This window comes from Heloderma suspectum, chromosome 1 (assembly GCF_057233095.1).
Source record: "Heloderma suspectum isolate Gila_16-S chromosome 1, 16-S_ref, whole genome shotgun sequence".
NCBI lineage: Eukaryota > Metazoa > Chordata > Lepidosauria > Squamata > Helodermatidae > Heloderma > Heloderma suspectum.
Genome location: NC_139458.1, coordinates 381529832 through 381555015, shown reverse-complemented (window position 1 = coordinate 381555015; position 25184 = coordinate 381529832). Strand labels below are relative to the sequence as shown.

General features: G+C 42.4%; 1 protein-coding gene across 14 annotated transcripts in view; it reads right to left on the bottom strand.

Annotated features, from left to right (window-relative positions):
• Positions 1-25184, bottom strand: part of CMTR1 (cap methyltransferase 1) — a 68884-nt gene that overhangs the window by 23325 nt on the left and 20375 nt on the right. For 9 of the 14 annotated variants that reach the window (XR_014786873.1, XR_014786872.1, XR_014786874.1 and 6 more), the window contains exons 3-14: positions 22346-22507; positions 16581-16735; positions 11630-11788; positions 11154-11246; positions 6557-6628; positions 5939-6033; positions 5786-5858; positions 5421-5619; positions 4846-4964; positions 3484-3580; positions 2524-2656; positions 1291-1470 (exon numbers count right to left, since the gene is read on the bottom strand). Coding sequence is in view for 10 of the 14 variants with exons in the window: in XM_084828502.1 (XP_084684628.1) it covers positions 1291-1470; positions 2524-2656; positions 3484-3580; positions 4846-4964; positions 5421-5619; positions 5786-5858; positions 5939-6033; positions 6557-6628; positions 11154-11246; positions 11630-11788; positions 16581-16735; positions 22346-22507 (1537 nt within the window). In the remaining 4 variants the exon portion in view is untranslated. The remainder of the gene's footprint in view (positions 1-1290; positions 1471-2523; positions 2657-3483; positions 3581-4845; positions 4965-5420; positions 5620-5785; positions 5859-5938; positions 6034-6556; positions 6629-11153; positions 11247-11629; positions 11789-16580; positions 16736-22345; positions 22508-25184) is intronic. The other 5 variants (XM_084828511.1, XM_084828510.1, XM_084828512.1 and 2 more) reach the window with 2 other exon arrangements.

The window sequence follows — 25184 nt, the reverse complement described above, 5'->3', positions numbered from 1 at the left end:
TGAAAACAAAAATTAGCGAAGTTTCTTATGATGACTTGATAACTACTACTAACTAATAACACACTGCAGTGTAGAGAACATTAGTTATTGGTCGGATAAGACATGTAATAAATAAATAAATAATAAAGCAACATGCTCCTCTATGCCCCAAACTCCTTGGACTTAAGACAGAAAAAAAGCAGGAGCTGAACTAGATATGCATGACTGAAATTTATGGTTTCTAATCTGGCCTTAGGAGACAAGGTATGGGCCACAGGCTACAGAGAAAGCGTTACTTTATTATTTACCTACTGCCGAACATACACGCTGGTTTCGTCTGATGGACACATATGACGGAGATGTCCTGTAAAGCTCACCAACTAGTTCTCTCTTGAGAACTATTCCATAATATAAGGACTCTCAAAGGAAGAACTCTTGTAAGCAAACAGTTTGGGAAAAGTCACTAGCAGAAAGATGTAGGAGAAATAATGTATGGATAATAAATCTAATTGGGCAGACCTCTTATCATCTTGACAGACTCCTACTTCCTGACTATATCTGAGTCCACAGAGATGTGGTTTTTCTGATGCTGAGAAAAACTCAGTCATTTTACACTCAACACAGTTACTCCTTGTATCTCTACTCAACAGTTACTTCTTGTATCTCAATTCAACACAGTTACTTTATAAACAGATGCTGACAGATTATATTTTAAACATTTATTAACACCAAACAAGGGTATTTAAGACTATTATAGAAAAATTGATACCACGGTATTTGTTGACAAAGGCTATAATAGGAAAATAAAACAAGACAAAGCACAGAGGATACATTACCAATACAGATTTTTGCCAGCAGGGATTACTCACTGCAGCGAGCAACCCTACCCAGTACCTTCCCTTTACTTTTATAGTTTTACACTTGAACATGATATGTGATGTGATTGGATACTGTACTCTTTTAAAATTCCACTTCATATTAATTCATATTTAATGACAGCATGTTTTTACTTGTAGTTCTGTAGAAATTTCCCAATTTGTAATTTGTGGTTTTGACCTGTCTGGGACACAAACCTTACTGAGCAAGAATTTTTCTCATAATGTTCCCCTTTTCTCCAGGTCAAGCTTCCTGCCAATAATAGGTCAAAAACAAATGTTGGTTCAGACAGCCATTTTAGCTATGCTTCTTTGATAGGCCTGAAACTACCATTGCCTTAAAATTACCTACAAAGGGTACTATAATCAAAAGCCAGTAAGACCCTGTGTTTGCCCCATGCAGATACTGGTTTCTTTGCACTGCTTTTCAACTCACCTTTCATTTGATCGGACCATGTAATCAAAGAAATCATGGTCACCTTTGATTACTTCCAGGGGAACAAGAAGGTTAACATCCTGGTCTGAGTTGCGTAGCTGGTTGAGTTTGATGTTCACTGTGAAAAGATAGTCTCTGACATCATCAATTCCAGACTTTAATCCACGACATACCACATACCTGCAGAGTGAGACAGACACTGGTTGCTCATGTAGCATAATGACCTTCCAGTGCATTGTGCTAAACTGTAAGGTGAAATACATACAGCTCACAGAAAACCTTTTCTGCTTTGCAAGAGGTGCGTATGTAATTATTTCCACTAGTGCAAAGCACTTCACCATTTTTTTTCACATTCAACCCTGTAGACCAACGGTTCCAAACCTTGGGTCTACTAATGTTGTTGGACTACAGCTTCTATCATCCCTGACCACTGGCCATGTTGGCTGGGAATGATGAGAGTTGTAGTCTAAGATCTGGGAACCCAAGGTTAGGAACCACTGCTTAGACAATAATATTCCCATTTTAAAGAGAGGAAATGAGATGCATCAAGTTATGCTAAATGAGCTGCAGTATCTTAGGCCACAATCCAATGCACACTTACTTGGAAGTATATCCCACTGAGCTCAGTGGGACTTAGTAAACTTGCATAGGGTCATGCTGTTAGAAACTGACTGATGGTGGCCTGGGCTTTTTTCTTTTTTTGGCAATGACTCCAGAAACATCAAATTAATTGTGAAGGAGGAGGGTGTATAATTGCTTCATGATTGTACTCTCTCTGATGTAACTACTCTCAAAAATATTTGGAAATAGCAGTAGGAACAAGATACTGCAAACACTGGCAGCAACAGATCTAATAGCATTTCTTCGGGGCTGAAAGATTACAGGTGGTTGGTTCTCTCACTGTGAAAATTATTTGTTTCCCAATTACAATTTGATGTGCCAGGAAATGCTTAGATGTTGCATCACATTCAAGTGTTTTGCCAAACCCTTACAAAACATGTGCTATAAATTAATCTGAGCCAAAAAAGAACAGTTAGGAGGCCAATAGTCCCTGTTTTTTGTCAAATCCCCCCCCCTCCAATTCCCTAATGCAGTTTCTTTTCTTCCCCCTCTTCCAAGAGTGGTAAGTTTCCAGCTGAAACCAGTCACAGAGCCTGTACCAAAGTTGCAGTTGTATCAACCTTTTTTTCACAGCTGCAGTGTTCAAAGAGATCACTGATTCAGCCATCTCACCTCTCAGAATTAGCAGGGCGGCTTGTCACAGGTTTGAAGATCGACACGCGCTCAAAGCAGCAGTACAACAAGTACACCAGGCCAACACTGAACGGTGTGAACAGGTCAAAAGTTTTGCAGACGAAGTGCCCTCCTGGAGCAGAAAAAGCAAATTGAAACCAGCACCTTACAAAGAGAAGTGCACACTATATTAATGTTTGCCACATTTGTATCCCACCCTTCCACCAAGGCACTGAGGATGGTGCGTATGGGATTATAACAATTTATTCTCACAGCAGAGGAGGCTGAGACAGACCACCTCATGTATAGCTACACAGTGAGCTTGGTAGATGAGCAGGGATTTTATAAGTCCCCCAGTTTGTCCCATCTCTATCCATGTACCACAAGATTCATGAGAGCAGCCACCCATGTCTACAGACATCTTGGAGGAACATATTGTGGAGATCTCACAGGGCATGCTTTTGGATACTTAAAATTACATTTTCAAATATCATTCATTCAACCCAGGTAGAAAATCTCTCTCCCATTCACCACCTTTCCCTAATTCCCTGAAAACATAAGAGGTGGAAAAGAAGGGACTCTAAAATGAATAAAGTCATGTGCATGCTGCCTTCACAAACATCCCCAGGGCATGCTAGGAATTCCTAGGGCATATATTAAGATCTCCATTGCCTTGCTATAAGAACTGCATATTTTGCAAGCCACTTCAATTGAAGAAATGTCGAGAAGAAAAATACTGGTTTCCAAATCCAAATCATGCTTTAAAAACAGCAGTCCATAATTATAAAAGAGAAACAGAAGGACCAACACACAGAATGGAGAGTTTTATCTCTTACAAAATATCTCAAAAAGATATGCTTCACAAGGAGGGAGAGAGTTATAATTTCGAATAGCTAACACCAAAGCCCTAAGGGATGGAAGGAAAATCTGGAGATAAGACAAAACAGAGTTGGGCAGCACCTGTCCGTATAACAGAGAGTCCTGTGAGGAACTGGCAAAGCGTCAGCTGTTTGCTTAGAATCTCTTGGATGTTTTCCTGCCCCTCTACAGAGAAACCCTGAAATACACAAACAGTGAATCTTAGGGCAAACATGTCCAGTATCATGGCCTATGTAGCGGAGAACTAAATCTCACTTCCCATGCTTTTGGCCCAGCAGTCAACAAATCTACTCATCACACACCACGGTGAGAGACCCTTCCCAGTTTGGAGAGCGTGACAAATCGCTACCTACCTATTGAACTATGTGCTGCCTTCTCCCCGCTCCCCAGCAAGAACCAGTGCTGAGCATGCAAATTTCCTGCTTCCTGGCTCCCAGAACCAATGAGAAAGAATGAGCTTGCTTCTGACTTTAAGGGAAGGGGTGGCTGAGATGCAGGGGGGAAGCAGCAGTGGTGGGGGGCGCGCCCTGGTTCCAAGCTCAGGAGAAGCAGGGTATCACCTGCATCATACTATGCCTCATAAAAGATCCCCTTCCCTCTGCCACATCGTTCCTCTGCAACACCTAGGAACTGATCAATACAAAAGGAGCCACTGGCATGGTCTGCCACACACACACACACACACACTACCCCATGCTCTGACAGCTGTGATTAGAATGGACAAGGATGTACTGTTGGGGGACAGCAGCAGTTAATGCACTGTCCACTGCTTAGCACTGAGAGGTGTTGGAAAGGGGGGGGGGATGAAGAGGCAGTTGTGCACTTGGAACTGGGGAAGGAGATCATCACTGACCTTGTCCTTGCCTCCAGAGTTCAGTGTCATGTTAAATACAGACCCAACCCTCTGGAGTGGAGTCCTGACAGTCACAAATTCTGGGGTGGCGACCAACACCAGAAAAAATGTGTGAACCTCATCTTGGACCCTTCACCAGTTGTCCTTCCCCTGACCTTACACTCTTTTGAGTGTAAGGGTTCAACTCTGGCTAGCAGTGAATACATACTTGGGTTTATGTTTTGCTAATTGCACATTTAGGTCCCGTACCGAACATAAGTACAAAAAGAACAGCAGTACAATAATGACAGAACAGCCTTACAGCTGCGGTCTGTCAAGGACATATGCAGCGTATGTCTACTTTGTGAACCTCTACGCAGTGTATTGGGGGGGGGGGGATTTCAGTGCCAACAAAATCAATTAGCCCAAACCCAAAACAAGACAAACTGATACATAATAATGTACTTTCGAAAGTAAACCAATGTTACAATCTTTTTCCCAATAAACTCTGTACATCATCACACTTACAATAGGTTAAGTATTACAGCACTATGACAAAGTTACATTGCTTTAGCAGCTCAGGAAGCAAAGGGCAAAGAGAAGGATCATACCCCGTCAGCCATCAAGAAATGTACCCCCTTGCGATCTGTGTTGTCCTGCACAAAATTCTGGAAAGCAGTGATGTTCTCCGGGCGGGTGATGTCTCCATCTCCCTCAATTCCTCCTTCACCTATGGGAAAAGCATGCAATTTGATCTTGGCCACAACAGATTATTGTGACTACTCTGTACAAAATAATTTCCACAGATTCCCTACCACTGTTATTTTAAATAGACAACCAACTACATTCCCACAGAAAGTTTTCCATTGTTTTGCAAAAGAAAAGCCACCTCTCTCATTCTAGTACTACATTTTTTGCGACACCTTGATAATTAATACTTTTTGTACTTGCTTGCATTAATCTGAGTTAAAGGGGCAACAGCATGCATCCTGCTTGTCTTTCTCCAAAATCAAATGGCAGTAAACTTTCATACCATATTCAATTTCTGCGATACTTCATAAGTGACCTCAAGAATGTTATAGATTTAATGGATGTTCATTCCAAACTCTTAAGCCTTTCACCTGATACTAAAGATGAAATAGTGGGGTGAATGCTGCCATGCTAGATAGATGCGTGGTGTACATACCATAGTAAGGCTCAAAGAGCTCACTGGAGGCAGCATAGAAATCCTCCAATTTGAAATCATTTGGTCCCTTTAAGGTCATCCCAAAACCCTTTGCATGCCACTTCTTCCTCCAGAGGACATACTCTGAGAAGCCACCAGGACCAGCACATACATCAGCAAAGTACAGGAGCTCTGCATCACGTTCTTTGATCAGGGGTTTCTGCAAAGAAGCAGGGAGGAAATTCAAGTACCTCAACAAAAGCAACACACCAGCCAAGGCAACTGTTGTACCTCTTTACCATACACTTAGGCATTTCAGAAATCACCTACTATTATAATAACACCCTTGAGGCACTTAAAATGTACAGATATAGAGAAAACCTCACCCCACGAGAATCCTTTGGGTTCGTAAACATATAGTCGAAGACATAGTCTAGGTTTGCCATCTTCATTGCAGCTCTGTAAATGTAAGACAGATACTTCTTAGGAGCCTGCCCTTGAGTGACCCAAGGGCTGCAAATCAGAGAACCTCCACTGACCTGTTTAGGAAGAAGACTCCACGGATCATCTCATAGGAGTTGGACCGTGTACGAGCTCGCCGCATCTCCTCTCCATCCAGTTCATCAAACACATTCTGTAAAAAGAAGAAACAAGCCTAATCTAACAAGGAGGGGACAGCCAGACAGGACACGTATCATTTCCATATACATGATCATTGCTACAGGAAGTATCATCAAATTACAGGGATCTAGTAATGGGGAATAGTTAGTGATGGACTGATCATCCTGTAACCAGAGGTAACAAGATGCCATTGCTTAGGTAGCAGTCGTACAACCTTTTTCTCAGGTACAACAATATCCAGAGTGCCACAATGAAGGAGGCCAAAGCAAAGAAGAACAAATTACTTTCTTCTGTAGAACTGTTATTTCACAGCCAGCACAAAACAAAAGCGTACCCTAGCAGGATCTAAACCACTGGTCTGGGAATTAAATTCTGGTCTGGAAATGAAAGCTTCATATCACACTGATTAAATGTCTGTGCCACTTTACACTAAATGTCTCAAGACAGCCAACTCTCAGAGCCTCCATATATTTTGGTCATGCCTGCTTTCTCCTCCCACTGATAGGCCCAATATGTCTCTAGCAGACAAAATTCACCTTGCACTGGAGCATATTCTGTAGGAGTTCTTCTCCACAGAATTTTGTTTCATCATCAATGACCAGTTTCCTCTAGAGAATAAAATGGGGAAAAACAAATCAATTAATCGAATATCTTCCTCTTAATTACAACATGTTCCAGACACGTAGCTCAGGTGAACAGCAGGTCAGCACTATAGTGAGAGAAATACAAGACCTAGTATCAGCTTCACCATACCTTGCTCACGGGAATATGGAAATACAGTGGCAAAGAAAATCTAGCCACCAACTCTCTTTCACAAAGGTATCATCACTATGAATTGAAAGCAAGTAGCAAAAAACAAAGATTGCCTCACATAATTAAAAAGAAAATCCATCAAGCACAGATGTAAAATTAACATTAAGAAAACAATATGGAAATCCTCTTCTCAGATTGAAACTCTGGTGCTCTCCTTGCGTATTACAACTGGCACAACTCATTTTTCCAATATAAGCAAGGTGGGTAGTATCAGCAATGCCAATGTGCTCCTAAAGTGTTTGTCCACTTTATGCAACTGTCTATTATTTATGTAATATATTTATATCCCACCTTATCATATATAATTTAATTTCAGATATACTATAACAAATATGCAGCAACATTCCCCCATCTGTAGAGTGGGTGCCCTGTGTGCAGATGAAAGGAAAGGTTCCTCCTGTGCAAGCACCGGGTCATTACTGACCCCTAGAGGGACGCCGCTTACGCTGGCGTTTTCATGGCAGACTATAGCAGGGTGGTTTGCCGTTGCCTTCCCCAGTGAACTGGGAGCCAAAATACAGGAAGGAACAGAATTGGAGGGGGCCCTTAGGTATACAGAAATGTTAATGGGCTGTGCATGCACACTGCTTTCCTGCTGCCAATGAATGTACAGGTACGAGTGAGCCCTCCCTCACCAGAGCTCGGATGAGACAGACAGGCCACTTCACATCCTTCAGCTTGGTGTTCAAGGGTGGCGGTGGGGAGTTATGCGCAGGATCCTTTAAACTATTACTGGATTTCCCTTTCAAAATTTAAAGGATTGGGGGATTGGAACTGCAGACACATGCCCACATCTGCAACTTCCCCAAACATATGATCCTTTTAACTTTGAGAAGAAATGCCCCTTCACAGTTTAACAAATCACAGGGTAAACTGAATGTGCACATCTGATTTTGGCTCACAGCTCCTGATCAAGCAACTGATACACACACAGAAGGCTTCATCCAAATGTAGGATTTCCTTAGTTGCATTTTCCCTGCCCTTCACTGTCATCATCTTCATGGGGTGTGGGATATAACAACAAAAAGATAGGTGCAAAATACATAAACCGCAAAACATTTTTGCAGACCTATTTTTGTCAGTAATCTTTTCTATAGACCGTTACTTTTTAAAAATTCACTTATGCTAATAAAAACTTGGGCTAAGCCAAAACACCAGAGGGAGGACATTTTGCAAACACCCCAAGTATGCAAAAAGTGGACCCAGTTCAGCAACTGGGGGTTGGGCTGGATACAAATAGGGGCAACATTAATTCACCCACTCAGCACGAGGCTAGGAAACATTGCTCTCACTCCAATTTGGCTTCATGATCTTGTCACACAGACAAATCTGGTTAGCTATTTGGCATCATCATGCTGGCTATGTGATCCCTGATTGGCTGGATCATACAGCCAGAACCACCACCCTATTTAAAAACAAACACATACACATTGTGCTGAAGCTGTCACTCAGGAGAATGAAATGAACTGGAGCAGAAAAGGGTATGCTTCTGGGGGTCTTCTGTATATGTCAGGGTTTCCAAAAGCCCCCTTTGGACACTGAAAATGTTCGCCCATGAAAATTCATTTAATTTAATTTATTACATTTTTATACTACCCAATAGCCGAAGCTCTCTGGGAGGTTTACAAAGATTAAAAATAATTTAAAAATACATTATACATAGTATAAAAACTCATTTACATACAAACATATAAACAGACAGCATGCACACAGACACTCATATATCTAAACAATTGATTTTAAACAATCAATACGAAAAAAATCCAGGACCTGATTAAAACCTCATCATATGCTGCCAAATGTCTGAGATAAGAGGAAGGTTTTAACCTGGCATCAGTTGGACCTCATCAGGGAGCTTGTTCCATAACTGGGGGGCCACCACTGAGAAGGCCTTCTCCCTTGTTGCCTCCTTCCAGGTCTCTCTTGGAGGAGGCACTTGGAGGAGGGCCGTAGATGATGAATGTAGTGTATGGATAGGTTCATGCCGGGAGAGGCACTCTGCCAGGTATTGCAATCTCAAGCCGTGTGAGGCTTTATAGGTCAAAACCAGCACCTTGAATCAGGCTTGGAAACATAAAGGCAGCCAGTGTAAGTGGGCCAGAATCGGTGTTATATGCTCAGCCCTTTTTGTCCCCATTATCAGTCTGGCTGCTGCATTTTGCACAAGCTGCAGCTTATGAACCATTTTCAAAGGCAACCCCATGTAGAGTGCATTGCAGTAATCTAACTTGGAGACTACCAGAGCATAGAATAGTGAAACCAGATTATCCCTGTCCAGATAGGAGTATAGCTGGGCCACCAGCAAAAGCTGGTAGAAGGCACTCCGTGCCACTGAGGCATACTGATGACAATGCACTCAAAAACTCCAGATGACTGCACTCAATAGTTTCATATAGGTGTTGAATAACATGGGGGACAAAACTGACCCCTGTGGAACTCCATATTGGCAAATCAATGGAGCCGAGCAATATTCACCAAGCACCACCTTCTGGAGCTGACCCTCCAAGTAGGACTAAAACCACTGCAATGCAGTACCTCACACCCCCAACTCAGACAATTGTCCCAGAAGGATACCATGGTCAATGGTATCAAAAGCCAGCAACAGAGCAAGGAGAATCAACAAGGTCACATTCAGATCAGTCTTAATTTTAAAAATCCTGGGTGGTATCCAATTAACTCCTCCCATGAATAGAATGGCTGTCAGCAAAATGGGAAGGGCAAGATCCCTCCCACCTGCAGCCCTCCTTGCATCCTCAAAAAAATTCTACTCCACAGGATGGGGAGCCCTCCAGAGCAGATTTGGGAGGGGCATGGCAGCTGCATGGGGGAGGAGAGGAAAGTCATACTGCATGAGCAAGTCAACCTGCATGATGCTGGAATCCTCCCACTGCAAGGCAGACAACTTATTGACACCCTGCATATAGGAAACTGAGGTGAAGTGTGACATGCTCAAGACTATCAGTCTGTTCATATCACATAAGATCAAAACCCAGGTTGCTTATATCCAAGCCCAATGCTCTATTAATTTGACCCCAGTGGCTTTTGGTAGAAGGACTGCAGTACTCAAATGGAAGCAGTACTGATCAATAATCCAAGTCTGTTTTTGTAAAACAAGAAACATACTGCAGATCAATATGAAGAGGATTTGTCTATCTTAACTCTAGCTTTCAAACCAAGAACAGCTGCAGAGCCACTCACCACAAGCAGAAGCAAGCTAACTAGTAAACATGGCATATTTGCAGCCTGAGAAAAAGTGGGAAAACAAGCTTTGTATAAACATCCCTAAGAATCACTCTAGTACATCAGCACTTGCCAGTATATCATTAAGAAAAACTGCCAGTATCCAAGAAAAAAAATCCTCTCACTGCTGTTATTTACACTTCTGGCAAGGCTGTCTTTCAAAGTATGTAAATGTTGAGTAGCAATATTCTACGCCAGACAGACACAGAGAATGATACAAAATGAGAGCATCACTGCAGAAAATGTGGCTTCCTGCTGTTGTGTTTGAACAGATTGTCAAGTTACTCAAGCTTTCACAAATGCAGTAATTACATGGATGAAGCTTATTCACACTGCAGTTGGATTCTGAAGAACAGAGATCATAACCCACACACTTCACTGGACTGTATGGACAGGTTGAGAAAGAAGAGCCCAACAAGGCAATGAGTATGAACACATTTACCTAGGACCCAAGCTCATATCACTCAGCAAAGCTTCCTCTGAGTATAGAAAAATAGAGAGAGAGCTGTTCTGTTTACAAGTACTTTTCATGAGATGGTTGTAAATCTGTTTAGAGATTGATGGTGATTATGTCCAGGGCTTATAAATTCCTATCTCCATGGCCATGAAAGTCACTTGGTGAACATGGGCCTATCATTCTCTCCTACCTTAAAGGGTTATTTTGAGAATGAAATGAAAGGGGAATAACGTACACAACCCTTTGAGGAACAGGATAAAAATGTAAAAAATATGTCATTTAATTAGGATTTCATTGCAGCCCATGTACTAAAATGCAATGTTTGGAATTCATCAGTATTTTTAATCAAAATATTAAAATAATCAAGACTATCTAATTATATTTAAGTTTATTTCATGTAAAATTTTATTTTAATATGCTTCTATCATTTTAATCACATTTAATGTTTACTCAATACTTCATTTTGACCTTATTTTAATATAATTATTTTGTAGTTCTACTTGAAGAAAGGCACCACTCTAATGCCTTTCTTTACACAATAGCATTTCAAGATTTAACCAGACTCTGAATTATTAACTGGTTCAGCCCTTAATTTTCTTCCCCTCGTTTTGCAATCTAGATACCTTCCCTATGGTGATCCAGTCCTTCATTTCCTCAGCATCTGGAATTTCAGTGGTACATTCTGGGAACCAGTCCACTTGCTCATAAGCACTAGCCTGTAAACACAAGAAAGGAGGTTTCAAAAGAGGCCACATGTTACAGAAAAATCTAACTCTCTAATGCTTGGGCACAGACCACAAGTCCAACCTCAACAGTCTTTATGTTGAGAATTCAAATATGACTTGAGAGAATATTAGTGCTTTCTTAACACAACACACAGGCAACGAAATGTTTACTGTGACCTGCATCGCAAGAATAAGCAAGCTGAAGTAGATTGTCAAAGGTTGGGAACTGGTTTTCAGGCTACAAACCCTCAAACTGAGGGTTACTTTGTCACAAACCTCACCAGTAGCAGAAGGCAAAATACACCACACCAGTCCACAATAGGAAACTTTGAGAACAGGGATGAGTAGAAGATATAAAATATGTATATAATTACCTCTGGCTCATCCTGCCAGTTGATGTTCACCTCTCCATCAAATCCTTTCAGAGTGAGTCCCAACCCTCGTCTTCCTTTCTGTTGTGAGGCTTCAACGATCTCTTGCCTTCCCTGGCCATATTTTCCAAGACCTTCACCTTCTCGAAACCCCATCTTGGCCTGTAAGCCAATGCAAAAGAAGTTCACTGATAACATCTAGCAGCAAGTTTATACACTTCTGCCTGTGCTTAGGCTGATGACCAACAGAATAAATTAGGATGCATTGGACTGCTGTTATTAAAATGTATTGAGTATGCTTAATGAATCTTGTAGGAGACTTTCTGGACTCTCCCTTCAAGCTCGTTCAACTTAATTAGGAGGATTGCATAGATCTACAGAATTACCTATGTACAAACAACAACTTCAAAAAATGGTCTTGCTACAAATGAGCAACCTGTGGAGAACTCAGCCACCATTTCACATTACATTTGCCCAGTGTCTTAATGTGTAAGCACTTTGGGCTGTTGGCACAGAAAGCTCTATAACAAGAGAGATTTATAGTCATGGTCATAATCTCTCTCACACTTTCATTTTCTCTTTCTCTCTCTTACACACACACAAACACACACACAGGCACACACACGCTAGAAACCCACATCAGTTCAAGTGCAAGACAGTGAAAACAGATTAAATTCCATCTGCCATAATCGTCCAGTTAAAGCAGGGATTTTCAAACTGTGTTCCAGGAAACCCTGGGATGTTTATCAGGATTATCTCATTTAACAGATCCATAATGGAAGACAAACTTTCCTATAAGACAGCTTGGATACCACTACTGATTATCCTTTGCAACATGAAGCTGCAGAGGAGTTTCAGGTATATTCTGGAATGGGCCTTTTTAAGCTTTAGACATCACATGTCAAATAAAGCTATCCCCCACCCCCTGCAATCAGCAGAAATTTGGTTTTTAAAATAGCCTACTTCTGTGTTCTTGTATATTGCATTAACAACATTCAGAAGCAACGTGACAAAGACCGAAATGTGTTCTTGGATGTCATGATGCAAGGAACAGAATTTGTGGTGGGTTTAAAACATGACAAGTTAACGCCAAACAAAACACACTATTTTCCACTCAGTGCAAAGTTGTAGAGCTCAGTGCTACATGACAGGGTGAGAGGTATCAGACTTACTGAAGAAATGTTAACAATGTTTAAGTCAAGGGTGGGCAGAACATCTAGATTTATTGGTAGACCACGGGATGATTTGCAGTAGATGGGCAAAGATTTCTGACATCGAATTATTTAACAACAGCAGGAACAAATTATATAATTTAGCAGCCCTACATTATATTGCTAAAATGAAAGCTTGGGGTAACGATGAGTGAACTGTGAGCTCTGTTCAGTTTCGGTACTCTATTCAAAATAAATCCCTGGGCTAAGATTTTTTTAAATTCTAAGTGTTATGTCTTTTGTTCCATTTGGTGGATCTCAATGTTCTAGTAAAAAACAAAGTAGATCCTGCAAACTGGAAGTCTACCCACCCATGTTCTATGGTACACTCTCAATTCTTGTAGGGCGACAGTAGGCCCAACAACAGGCCTGGCCCATCTGTGTGTACACTCTAGAATATGCCCTGGAATCCTCTGAAACACAAAGAGGTGCTATGGCAGAAATGCAAGGGCTCATCAACAGACAAGTGGCAGCAAAGAGAGTTCCCTGAAGATAAGGAGTTTGAAAACCACTGAGCAAAGCAAAGATATTCTTCAGTCCAACACATCTAATTTGTTATATAGTTTTACTGAAAAATAATTTTAAATTCCTTTCACATGTATAAACTCTTGCTTTATTCAAAGCATAATTAAGACAAATCAAAGACAGCAAAAGTCTAAAGGGAAGTTCTAGCTTTTCATCCCAACTTTCTGCCATGTTACATTAGTGGTGAGACAGGACTTCTGTATTGTAACACTTCTTTCTAGAGAGGTCCCACCTGAATTATTCCTTGCAATTTTTAAGGAACCAAGTGAAAATATTTCTCTTTAAGCCACCATTTTAGCATGTAGGTTGACATTTTCTAACACTTAGCTCTACTATTCTTTATGAATGTTCTGCTCTTTTGACACTGCTATTTTATTTGGTACTGTTTTATTGTTATTTATGATTCATCTACAGTATGTTAACTTGGGCAGAATTTTCATATCGTGGTTTTAAGCTTTCATATTTTACATTGTTTTATGCTGTGCTTTGTGGTTTTAATTTTTGTGAACCGCCCAGAGAGCTTCAGCTATTGCACAGCACAGAAATAAACAAACAAACAAAGGGTGGCTAATACATTTTTAATAAAGGAAATCAATTACTTTCCTTGGCAGCATTTACTTAATTTTTTAAAAGGGATGGTCTACGGATATTCAGCCAGAATTCTGACATTTCTCAAGGAAGCAAAAAGCTACTAAAATAATTACAGAGTTGTTCTATTTGGCTCCTTGTACTAGTTAATCATGAGCACGCTCCGGGAGAGAGCGCAGGACAGGAAGGCCTGGTGTGCTATGGTCCATGGGGTCACAAAGAGTCGGACACAACTGAACAACTGAACAGCAACTAGTCAATCAAAAAAAGTGGAAATATAAAACTCATTCAGTTTCTTGTAACATAATTATCAGAGGCTGACACACTGACTCTTCAGCTAATCAATATTAACGTGCACAGACACAAATGACCTTGAGGGGCTCACAACTCTCCTAGCAACTGTCCACACCTCTTTCTGAAAGCCCACTTTACCAATGAGGACAGTATCCAATTCCATGGTACCACTAACATCAGTGATGTTGAGCTAGGGTAAACTATCTCTAGCGCAATGCCAATAGTGCTTGCTGGTGTGATGGGTTTCCCCAGAAAATTTGTTGCACCAAGAAGCACTACTGGCATTGCGCTAGATATAGTTTTGTTGTTGTTCAGTCGTTAAGTTGTGTCTGACTCTTCGTGAGCCCATGGACCATCGCACGCCAGGCCTTCCTGTCCTGCGCTCTCTCCCGGAGCGTGCTCAAGTTCATATTCATTGCATCAGTGATGCTATCTAGCCATCTCATCCTCTGCCCTCCCCTTCTCCTTTTGCCTTCAGTCTTTCCCAGCATCAGGGTCTTTTCCAGTGAGTAGAGATAGTTTACCCTAGCCCAATATCACTGATGTCAGCGGTAGTGCAGCGCCAGATACTACCCTGAGAGCTGTGCCTTTAGTTCAACTTGTGTAAAGCAAGCGCTCCATCATGAAAGTAATTACTGGATTATGTGACGGATTCAAATAGCTGTTCAACTGACATATGAGAGTTAAGCAAGCACCTGCAAACAATGCTTCAAAAGGGCAATACTGACAAGGGCCTAGTTATTTTTATGAAGCCCACACACTTTATTCACAAAAATTTACTGCATGGATAATTGGAACTCTGAAACTTTCCCCAAACGCATTGCCTGTGTAATCTGAGAGCCACTGTTACTACCTTTTTTCCTGAGAGGTTCCAATGCTTTTAATATCTGTGTGACATGCTGAAATTCCACAAGCGATTTCCTATCATACTCTACCTGTTTCTGCCTGCTATGCAACTGTCAAAGGCTACCAAGAAAAATGATGCCAGCCCTAGACTGGAGGACAGAAGGCTCCAGTTACCTGTGAGGCACAGGTATTACACCATACCCTCAAAGGGCATCACCCTCTCTGCTGACCCACGTTAAATTTCTGCAACCTGCCCAATGCAGCTTTAAAAAAAAGTTTGTTAAAATACAGGAAGCTTGGTACATGTTATTATGAGGGCAAGATTACTTTTTATAATATTTGGAAGGTCAGATCTGAGAGTCTGACAAAACAAAACCTGCATGACACTTTACTGAAGTTTTCAACACTTGCCTAGGAGGAAATATTCCATATTTCAAAAAGGTCATTTTATTTATTTATTTATTTATATCTTTTTTGAGAGAGAGAAAACACATGATGCCAAACAGCAACACAACTCCAGTGCCCGAAACAAGGAATTCCATTTATACTTAAATCTATTTCAAAGATTCATTGAGCTAGGAACCATCTGAAATTCTGATAGCCTGGAGCAAATAAGAACAACAGGGCTACAGTGTGTGTGTGTGTATGTGTGTATGCGTGTGTGCGCGCGCGCTCACACACATACACACGCAAGCATTATAAAGGACTTGGATGTAGTCTGAGAACATAACTGCACTGTTTCTAAGGAAAGATAACATTCACACATTAGAGGTATATAATTCAGATTTGTTTTGCCCCAAACCACTTTGCAATGCTAGCATTAAAGCTGGGAGGGGAAATGAATCACTCCCTAAAATACTGAAGTTTAGCATATTGGTAAACCCAGTATGTGCCTAATCCGTGCTGCTCACAAGTGTGTGGAAAGAGGTAAGAAGATACTGATGGACAACATGTATGATGGGGCAGGGAAGTACCAGGTGGTGTGCTCAGTAAATACTTTCTATCTATTAGCCATTGAAAGTCCTACCCAAAATAAATAACCACTCCTTGTTTCTGAATCATCTTCAGATATGCTTTTTAAAAGCTTTTTTTCCTCACAGCTGCTGCAGCTTGAAATAGGCTGTTAAAAATAAAAGCTACAACTCCACAACTAAAGGAATTTGTTTCTTTTAAAATGTTTTAATTGTTTTAACATAGTGTTTTACTCTTTTATCTTTGTTGTTCACTGCTCCGAAATCTTTTGATGTGGAGCGATATATAAATCTTGTAAATAAATAAATAATAACAAAGCCAAATCCTCCCATTTGCAGGATGGTTGTGCATTCAGGCTTTCAGCTTGCCTGACTGAAAGATCTCTCTGAGCACATCTTGATTTAGAGAAGTTCCAACAGACATGGCAAGGGAAATCTTGCCAAACAGACATGCCTGACAGCACTCTTGTTTTCCCAATTTGGTATATGTAGGATGTTCAAGAGGGTGCTCTGACCTACCATGAGTTTCTGGGACACACTGTTGTACATGGAGTAGCGGGAGGACGTGCCCTCCACAAGGGAGTCTGCACTGAACTTATTGCTGAAGGAACCAAGCACAGGCCGCCTCTCATTGCTCTCACTGTCAGACTCGCTGCTGCTTGTTGTGGAAGACTCTGAAAACCAAACAGAGGGAAGAAACAGGATCTCTCAATAATCAGTGTCACAACATCATGGGTTATTCATATTCTAGGAACATAGGATGGTATCATATACCAAGTCAGACTGCAGGTCCACCTAGTTCAGTATTGTCTTCAGCACTGACTGTTAGCCAGGGTTTCAGACAGAGGTCTTTCCCAACTCTATGTGGAGATGCCAGTGACTGAACTGGAAACCCTTTGCATGTAAAGCAGGTGCTCTACCACTGAGGTGCGGCCCTTTAGCTTGACAGCTCAATGTACTGTTACACTCCTGCAGCCCACTCCTGAGAGGGGAGAAGTTTCAGGGGCCTCAGCACTTAATCAGACTTCGGTTTCTTAGAAGGAGGGCACTGAAGATTTGTGGCATTTCTTTATAAAAGGTTTATTTACACTGTACTCAAGGCCCAGCAACATCACCAGTGCAATAGATCCCTCCTCCCCCAGCCTCACTTCCCGCTACTCCCTCAGGCCTCACTCAGCCCTTCCCCTTGGTCACCAATTCAAAGGTTAGAGTTGGAGGACATCCTCAGTCTCTTTGTAATCAGAGGCACTGGGCTGTAAGGGATACCTGGAGGTAATTTAGACTGACCCCCAAGTATATAACACTATTCCCCCTTCTGAAGAGGCCTGGACCCCAGGTCACTAAAAACAAACAGGCAGACCATAATAACAGGTTTTCCCATAACACACAAATGCACAAAGTTAAGCAAAACATGGAATAACCTTCTGGCAAAAATCTAAATAGGATACTTCGAACAAAAATCAGTTAAAATTCTCAGTAACAATACCAATGCACAGAACAAAGACAGAGTTCAGTCCATAAACAAACTGAGAGATCTAGTCTTTGAGGTGTTCTCCTGTTTCTCTGAGGTCTCCTTATGCATTGTGCAATTGTATCATCCCTGTTTTCAGTGGCCATCGTTATGGGGCCAACTGGTTTAGGCAAAGCAAGTACCTCTGCTCCCAGAGTCAGGCTTCAGGCCTTGCCCCACTGAGAGTTTGTAGAGCCAGTCATATATCTTCTCCCCTTGACACCTTCTTAGGTGGTCCTTATGCATAATTTTAGGCTTGTGTCTGGGTCCTAAGTGTATCCAGTACACCACTTCATTTATTTTCCTGAGTACAACATAAGGCCCTTCCCAAGGCCTATCCAGTTTAGGGCTCCTGCCCTTTTTCCACTTAGGGTTGTAAAGCCACACCAGGCCACCTCTCGCAAAGGTCTCCCCATATGATCTCACATCATACAACCGCTTTATCTTATCTGATGCAATTCTTAAGTTTTCTGTTGCACATTGATGCACCCTTTCTAGTTTACATTGTAATTCTTCCACAAAGTCCAAAAGGTCTGTATTACTCAGTTCACCATCAAAAGTGCCATAAAGGAGATTGGTAGGGTCCTCAGTTTATGCCCAAACATGAGGTGGGCTGGGTTACACTTAGTGCTTTCATTAACTGCAGTTCTATATGTCATCAGGATTTGCTCATCCCAGTCCCTTTGATGCTGCTGCACAAAAGTTGCCAAGTGGACTAGGGTGCGGCTGAACTTCTCCACCATGCCATCAGACTGGGGATGGGCAGGGGTAGTCCATGTTTTGTGGATTCCAAGAATTTCACTAATTTTTTGGAACACCCTCATCTCAAAGTTTCTCCATTTACCAGTGTGTAATTCCACTGGCATCCCAAATTTTGTGGTCTACCAAGGCCCTTGCCACTATCACAGTTTTCTGGTTCTTTATGGCATAGGTCTCTGACAACCGTGTGAAATAATCCATGGCAACTAGTGGTTGCCTGTCTCTTTTTCTGGTAGGAGGCCAAGGACATCAACTGCCACATGTTCCATCGGTGCAACCACAGGATACTGAAGCATTGGCTTCCTCCCTGTCCTGAGGGCCCCCTTTTTGCTACAGAAGCACCACGCTTTCTGCACCAATTATCTACATCCTGCCTGTACTTAACCCAACAGAAGTTTTCTCTTACTCAGGGAAGGGTCTTTGTAGTGCCAACATGTCCAGCCATTTTAGCATCATGGCACAACATCATCACTTCCCACCTGAGCTTCCGTGGCACAGTCAGCTGCCACCTGTACCCAGCTCCACTGGGCTCTGTCCATTGTCTGTACAGTACATCATCCCTAAGCTCTAAATTCTCCCACTGAGACCAGAAAGTCTTTAGGGTAATGTATGTAGAGATATATGCGAAGAGAAAAGTCACTGGAAAAGACCCTGATGCTGGGAAAGATTGAAGGCAAAAGAAGAAGGGGACGGCAGAGGATGAGATGGCTAGATAGCATCACCGATGCAATGAATATGGACTTGAGCACACTCCGGGAGACAGCGGAGGACAGGAAGGCCTGGCATGCTATGGTCCATGGGCTCACGAAGAGTCGGACACGACTGAATGACTGAACAACAACAACAATGTAGAGATATAATTTCCCGGGGGGGCAGTTGGTGAATTAATTTTCCAGCCACAAACAATGTTGACATCTGGGTCCTCCCTTTGTAAATCCCTCAGTTGCTCCAGAGTGCAACCCTGCAACATCACCGTCTTTACACAAGGAATAGTTGTGCTTTTGCAAACTAGCAGGCTGGGGCTTCCCAACTGTTCCAGTCCCCACCCTGTCCTTCATTGGAGCAGCCATCTCCTTGCCTTCCTGCCTTGGGCAGCTGTTGCAACTGTGCTGCAAACAAGGCCTGCTGGGTAAGGCTTCTGCACCGGTATGCTTTAAGCCTGACCTGTGTGCGATGGTGAAATCATATTCTTGCAGCTTTTGTAGCCACCTTGCTATTTGTCCTTCAGGGTTTTTGAATCTAAATAACCGTGTAGGGAGGAATTGTCTGTTCTCACCAAAAACTTCCTCCCATACAAAGAATGGTGAAAATGTTCTATGGACTTGACAACTGCAAGTTCTTTTCCAGGGTACAATAGTTTCTATCTACAATAGTTAAGCTTTTGCTGAAATAAGCAACTGTCTATATAGCCCATCACATTCCCATGACAACACAGCACCCATACCATAAGCACTGGCATCAGTATCTAAAATGCATGGGGTCTCAAAACATGGGTAAACTAAGACTGGAGAATTTACAAGTGCCTTTTTCAATCCTTGAAAAGCCCTGTCACATTGAATGACCACTGAAATTGCTTTCCCTTCTTGCACAGCTCATGCAGAGGTTTTGCTATATTGGCAAACCCACAGATAAACCTTCAATAGTAAGAGCAGAGCCCCAAAAAACTTTCAGTTTCTCACAGACCATTTGCAAATGTGCCAGTCTTTGTTCAAATGTCTTTGCATGTACTAGGATATCATCGAAGTATAACAAGTGGGTTGATCAGGGTAGGCCATGCAGTGACCTCTCCATTAGCCTCTCAAAGGTTGCAGGAGCATTACACAAACCAAAGGCCATGACTGTAAGCTGCCACAGTCCCTGCCATGCTGTGAAAGCAGTTTTTTCCTTGTCTTTTGGATCCATTTCCACCTGCCAACACCCACTTTTGATATCCAGCATGGAAAACCACACAGACCCTGCCACAGCATCTAAGGTGTCATCTTTTCGTGGCAGGGGGTAAGAATCCTTTATTGTGGCCTCATTCAGCTTCTGGTAATCATCACAAAATCTGGTGCTGCCATCTTTCTTTTTAACCAGGACAGCAGGGGAGACCCAAGGACTGAAAGCCGTTTCAGTTATTCTGTGCTGATGCATGCCCTTGATCGTTTGTAAAGCCTCTTCTCACTTTGCAACTGGTAACCTGTGGGATGCTTGCTTAATAGGCTGCCTCCTCCCTGTATTGCTCTTGTGCTGTACCAATGAAGTGCAGCCTATGTCTGTGTCAGACCTCGAGAATAAGCTCTGGTTCTTCAGTAGAAAATCCTTTAGGGCCTTCTCTTGCTCCTCATCTAGGTTCACTGTGCTGCATTGGTACAGCACAGAGAGAAACACAGGTAATTCCCCCTTAGAATGTAGTTTCTCTTAAAATTGGATTCGGTGTCCTCCCTCCAGTCCTTGGGCCTCCCGTATTGTCCTGGTTAAAAAGAAAGATGGACAAGTTCACATTTTGCCGCCATTAGGCCTTTCCTAACTGTCTGGGGCTCATCAGAAACATTCAGCAGCCATACTGGCATCCTGGACTGTCCCAGATCCACCAGAGCCTTGGCAGCTAAGACCCCCTCTACCCACTGCATGTCTGGGCACATTTCCACCATCCCCCGATGCTCTGCTGGGAGGGAGTCCCCAAGGCATTCTGCCACGATGATGGCCTCAGCTCTGGGAGGCAGGACAACTCCTTCTTCACAGACCAGGCACACCTGGCAAGAGCCTGCTGGTTTTGGACCCCGTGTTTAAGAGGCACTTCAAAAGACTGCATCTTTAGGACCCCCCTTTTAATATCAATGATAAAGTAATTAGCGAGCATAAGAACCAGGCCTATTATGAATTGGTCCGTAATATCTACCTCCCAGATCGTATGCTGCAACAAGACAGGAGCCACCTTTATGCCCACATGCCCCCATTTCCTAACTGGGGCTAATGTACCATTCACCATCTCCATTTGGGACCAGTTAGTATTTCCTATTTCGGGCCCCTTTTTCCTAAGCAGGCCCAGGATGTCGGATGAAAGGACAGTGATATTTGAATCTCTAACCAGTATCCCTGCAAATTTTACACCATCTATTTCACAATTAGTTACCAAATTGCTACTGTTATGGTTGAGTTGTCCAGATTTAAGCAGACACTGTGGGTCTTCTCCTTTCTCCCCCAAGCGTTGCCCCCTTAGCTTGGTGGAGATCTGTTTCCCAAAGATTCCCTATCTTTTGGCACTTGTGAACCTCTATCCTGGCTCCCTTTGGCAAGACAACAGTCCTCTTTTTTGTGGCCAGTTTTGTTACAGCGCCAGTACCTAAGTAGCACTTTCCCCCAAACCTTTTGCCATTGACAATTGTCCTAGGTTTTTCAACCGAATAGGAGCTCTTCTAACTGATCTAAATTACCTGCTCATTTAGAGTGCTACACATTCCCCTTCACAGTAGAAAAAGATATATGTTCACCTACAACAGTTCTAAGGGGTTTACTAAATCCGGATAACTCTTCCTTTTATTTGGTGGCAAATTCTGCAAGTTGATTAGAGCTGGTCCACTTAGGTTGGCTGCCAGGAATCCCCCACTAGCAACATTTGAAAGAGTAGTATATAGGCATCACTTGCAAATGGACTTATATTTGGATATGTGGTCTGCTTTTACTGAAGTTTATGTGTAATCTATTATTTTATCCTCCTCCCCCCGGCCCCAAATGTTGTAATATTTGAAACTGAGGACTTTAGAGTATGCTGTTATATTGTCAATTTTTTTTTGTTATGTTCGTTTTGTTGAAACGCACAGCAAAAAATTGATTAAAAAAAAGGAATCCTCTCTGCCCATCGCCCCAGCCATTTATCCTGGGAATTATCTCAAACTGGGAAAGATAGGCTTCCCAGGATATCTTGCCATCACAGAGTGGGATTCTGAACTACTCCTGCTGAAGGGACCTACTCCCTTCTATCCTTTACAGGGAGCATATGGGATAGAAGAGTCCATGACAGGGAGGTTCTTACCCACAGTTGCTGGCTCCTGGTCCACCAAGCCACTCACTCCCAGGGTGGGCTGCCACTCTTGCTTCACCTCCTGCAGCCTTCTTTCCAATTCCTGTAACTCTTTGTGAAACTTTTCATTTTCCTCTCTGACAGCCAATTCCAAAGCCTTTTGAATGTCAGCTGCTGAATCAAATATCGTAGAAGCCAAGTTAGTCATTATCCTATCCACCTCCTCTATTTTCTTTGCCAGCAGAGATTGGGAGCCCTGAAACTGGGCTTCTAGGTCAGCCTTAGCTTCTTGTAGCTTATGGTCCAAGAAGGTTCTGATATCCTGGTGTGAAGCCTCCAGCCTCTGCTTCAGCTGTGTTTCGAAACTGGCCTTAAGGTCTCATTAAGCTGCTCTGAGGCCTCTATGTGCTGCTGGTTCTGCTGCCTCAAGGCCTCCATTTGCTTCTGTGAAGCCTCTAGGTATTGCAGGTGCTGCCGCCCCAAGGCCTCCATCTGCTGGGATGAGGCCTGCTGGAACATCAGCTTCATCTGCTCCAGGTGTGTTGCTGTTTCACTCTCCATTCTTGCACAGGTATACCTTGGCTCAGAGTTCCTCTTCCAGGAAACACTAGTCCCACTTCTAACACAATGTTATGCTCCTGCACCCCACTCCTGAGAGGGGAGAAATTGTAAGGGCTTCAGCACCTGATCAGACTTCAGTTTCCTAGAAGAAGGGCACTGGGGACTTGTAGTGTTTCTTTTATAAAAGGTTTATTTACACTGTGCTCGAGATGAGGGCCCACAACATCACCAGTCCAATAGATCCCTGCTCCCCCTCAGATGCCTAGGGATCTTCTGCCCCTGAGACAAAAGCAGCTCTCCCTTTGTCTTAGATCCACTTCTCCCCCAGCCCCACTTCCCACTACTCCCTCAGGCTGCACTCGGCCCCTCCCCTTGGTTACCAATTCAAGAGTTGCAGAATTGGGGGAAATCCTCAATCTCTTTGTAATCAGAGCCGCTGAGTTGTAAGGGACCCCTGGATATAATTTGGACTGACTCCGAGCACATAACAGTACTGTCGCAAGTCTATTTCAATTGCCCACAAGTACTGTGGGAAGGAGACAATTTTCATTTCTGCCGACTAAGACATTTCTGCAGCTCAAGAATGAATCAGATACTTCATTCCACTTTTATGGCTACAAAGGCCAAAACATGCACATCCCAGGGACAGCCTTTGTCTTCTAGTTCCCCAACATGTGAACACTGAAAATAATCAAATAGGAAGGATATTTTCTATAGAGAACATCACGTGCACATAAATAGTTGAATGAACAGTGATCAGTGTCTAAATACGAACAGTGGCCGTCAATCACATTCAGCCACAAACAGTGATCAGTGTCTAAAGCTATACAACAGCTTATGTAATTTACTAAGTAAACACCCTTTAGTGCAGCCAGTTCATTATCATGAGCCATTATGAAAATCTAGCTGACTGAAAAACTGCAGACCAAGATTTTGCCATTTATTTCAACCACCCCCTACAATACAGTACTTCCTATTCCTCAGCCCCATGTAAGATTTTTCTCCCAGTTCAACTGAACTTCCACTTCCCATACTGCAGTTGCAGTATTTTCAAGCAACTGTGAGAATGTCTGCAAATTTTCTGCAACCTCACAACAGTTAAGCTACTACCAGCCAAAGGAGCTCCTGAGTGACAGGCAGCCCATTCTTAGCCTCCAACGAGGCAATGTGAGAGATTTCCCTATTACAGCCATGATTATTGACCTCCATGAAACATATATGACCTTACCGTATTAAAACATCTTTATTGATACCACTGTAAAGCAGAATATTTCACTCTATTACCCAATGAATGAACCTACACAAGTTAAAAATAATGGAGGCAGAAGTACATCAATGGCAATGAACAGTAAAGCCCTTGTATCTATGCATCTATACCTTCACAATGCTCCTCCCCCTTTCATTTTTCTTTTTAATTGTTATTGTTGTATATTGGAATAATGACTGTAAATGTTCTCAAAGAGAGCAACATCTGTTTTCTGTTTAGTACTGTATGATTTTACCAATAAAGAATCCTTTCCCTTTATTTATTTATTAGATTTTTAAACCACCTTTCAGGATAAATTATCCTCCCGAGGCGGTTTACAGTAGTCAGTAAAACAATATAATAAAAGCACACAAATAAATAAAATCACACATTAAAATATTAAATCATCACATAAATCAGTACATCATGTACAATAGTAGCAAATAAAAAACAAGATTAAATTAAAATAGCCGTAGCAGATAGAATAGGTACAGCACCACAAATCATCCTAAAGGCTAAAAAGGAGTAGGCCAAACATATTTCTGTAGAGAGGGTATTCCAGAGATATGGAGCTATATGCCATCTTAACTTTTCTCACTGTTGGACCAGAGAGCAGGGCCTCAACTTCTGATCTTTTGTTGTTGTTGTTGTTGTTTAGTCGTTCAGTCGTGTCCGACTCTTCGTGACCCCATGGACCATAGCACAGGCAAATATGGGTGTATGCGGTCCTTCAGATAGCCTGGTCCCAAACTGTTTATGGCTGTAAAGGTTAACGTTAGTACCTATAATTGCGCTCCGAAACAATTAGGTAGCCAATGTAACTGGTGCAGAATAGGGATAATCTGATCCAAATGCCTAGCTCCTGCTAAGCATTGTTGCTGATGCATTCTGCACCAATTGAAGCTTCTGAACTGTAGTTTAAGGGCAGCCCCGTGTAGAGTGTATTACAGTAATCCAGCCTGGATCTAACCGACGCATATGTCACCAAGGTGAGATCTGCCTTCTCTAGATAAGGCCGCAGTTAGTGAACTAGCCAAAGCTGTG